Consider the following 458-nt stretch of genomic DNA (forward strand, 5'->3'; position numbering starts at 1 on the left):
GGCGCGCTTGTCCCGCTGCTTCTCCTGGATCTTCTTCATCTCGTCCGAGTACTTGCAGAAGGTGTGGCCGAACTTGGCCCAGACCTTGTAGGGGACGGTGATGGAGTTGCGGTAGGTGGGCTTCACCTCGCTCACCCGCATGAACACGCCGTACTTGTTGGAACCCACGTCGAAGAAGAAACGCTTGTTGTCCACAGTCAAGGAGGTGCCCTCGGGCAGCTCGGCCGGCTCCTCCTCCACGCCGTAGTCGTCGATGAGCTTGGCCAGGGCGTCGCGGAACTCGATGAGGCCCTGTGCGGGCAGCGCGATGGTCTGGCCCTGCGTGGAGCCCAGCCCCGGGCCGCGGTTCACGGTCTGGCGGACGCGCAGGAAGCGCCCGCGCTGGTTCTCCTTCAGATCCATGTAGTACTTGCGGTTCTCCCGCACCAGGAACTCGCTCTTCAGCGCCCGCCGGGGCC

General features: G+C 64.8%; 1 protein-coding gene across 1 annotated transcript in view; it reads right to left on the bottom strand.

Moving 5' to 3' along the window:
- The window catches only part of PURA (purine rich element binding protein A), a 1810-nt gene extending 1359 nt beyond the window's left edge, over positions 1-451 (bottom strand). Inside the window, exon 1 of the mRNA XM_031060577.1 lies at positions 4-451. Within this exon, the coding sequence (XP_030916437.1) occupies positions 4-402 (399 nt within the window). The 5' untranslated portion in view covers positions 403-451. The remainder of the gene's footprint in view (positions 1-3) is intronic.
- Between the last annotated feature and the right edge of the window lie 7 nt (positions 452-458).

The sequence above is a fragment of the Geospiza fortis genome, unplaced genomic scaffold (assembly GCF_000277835.1).
Source record: "Geospiza fortis unplaced genomic scaffold, GeoFor_1.0 scaffold413, whole genome shotgun sequence".
NCBI classification, from domain to species: Eukaryota; Metazoa; Chordata; class Aves; order Passeriformes; family Thraupidae; genus Geospiza; species Geospiza fortis.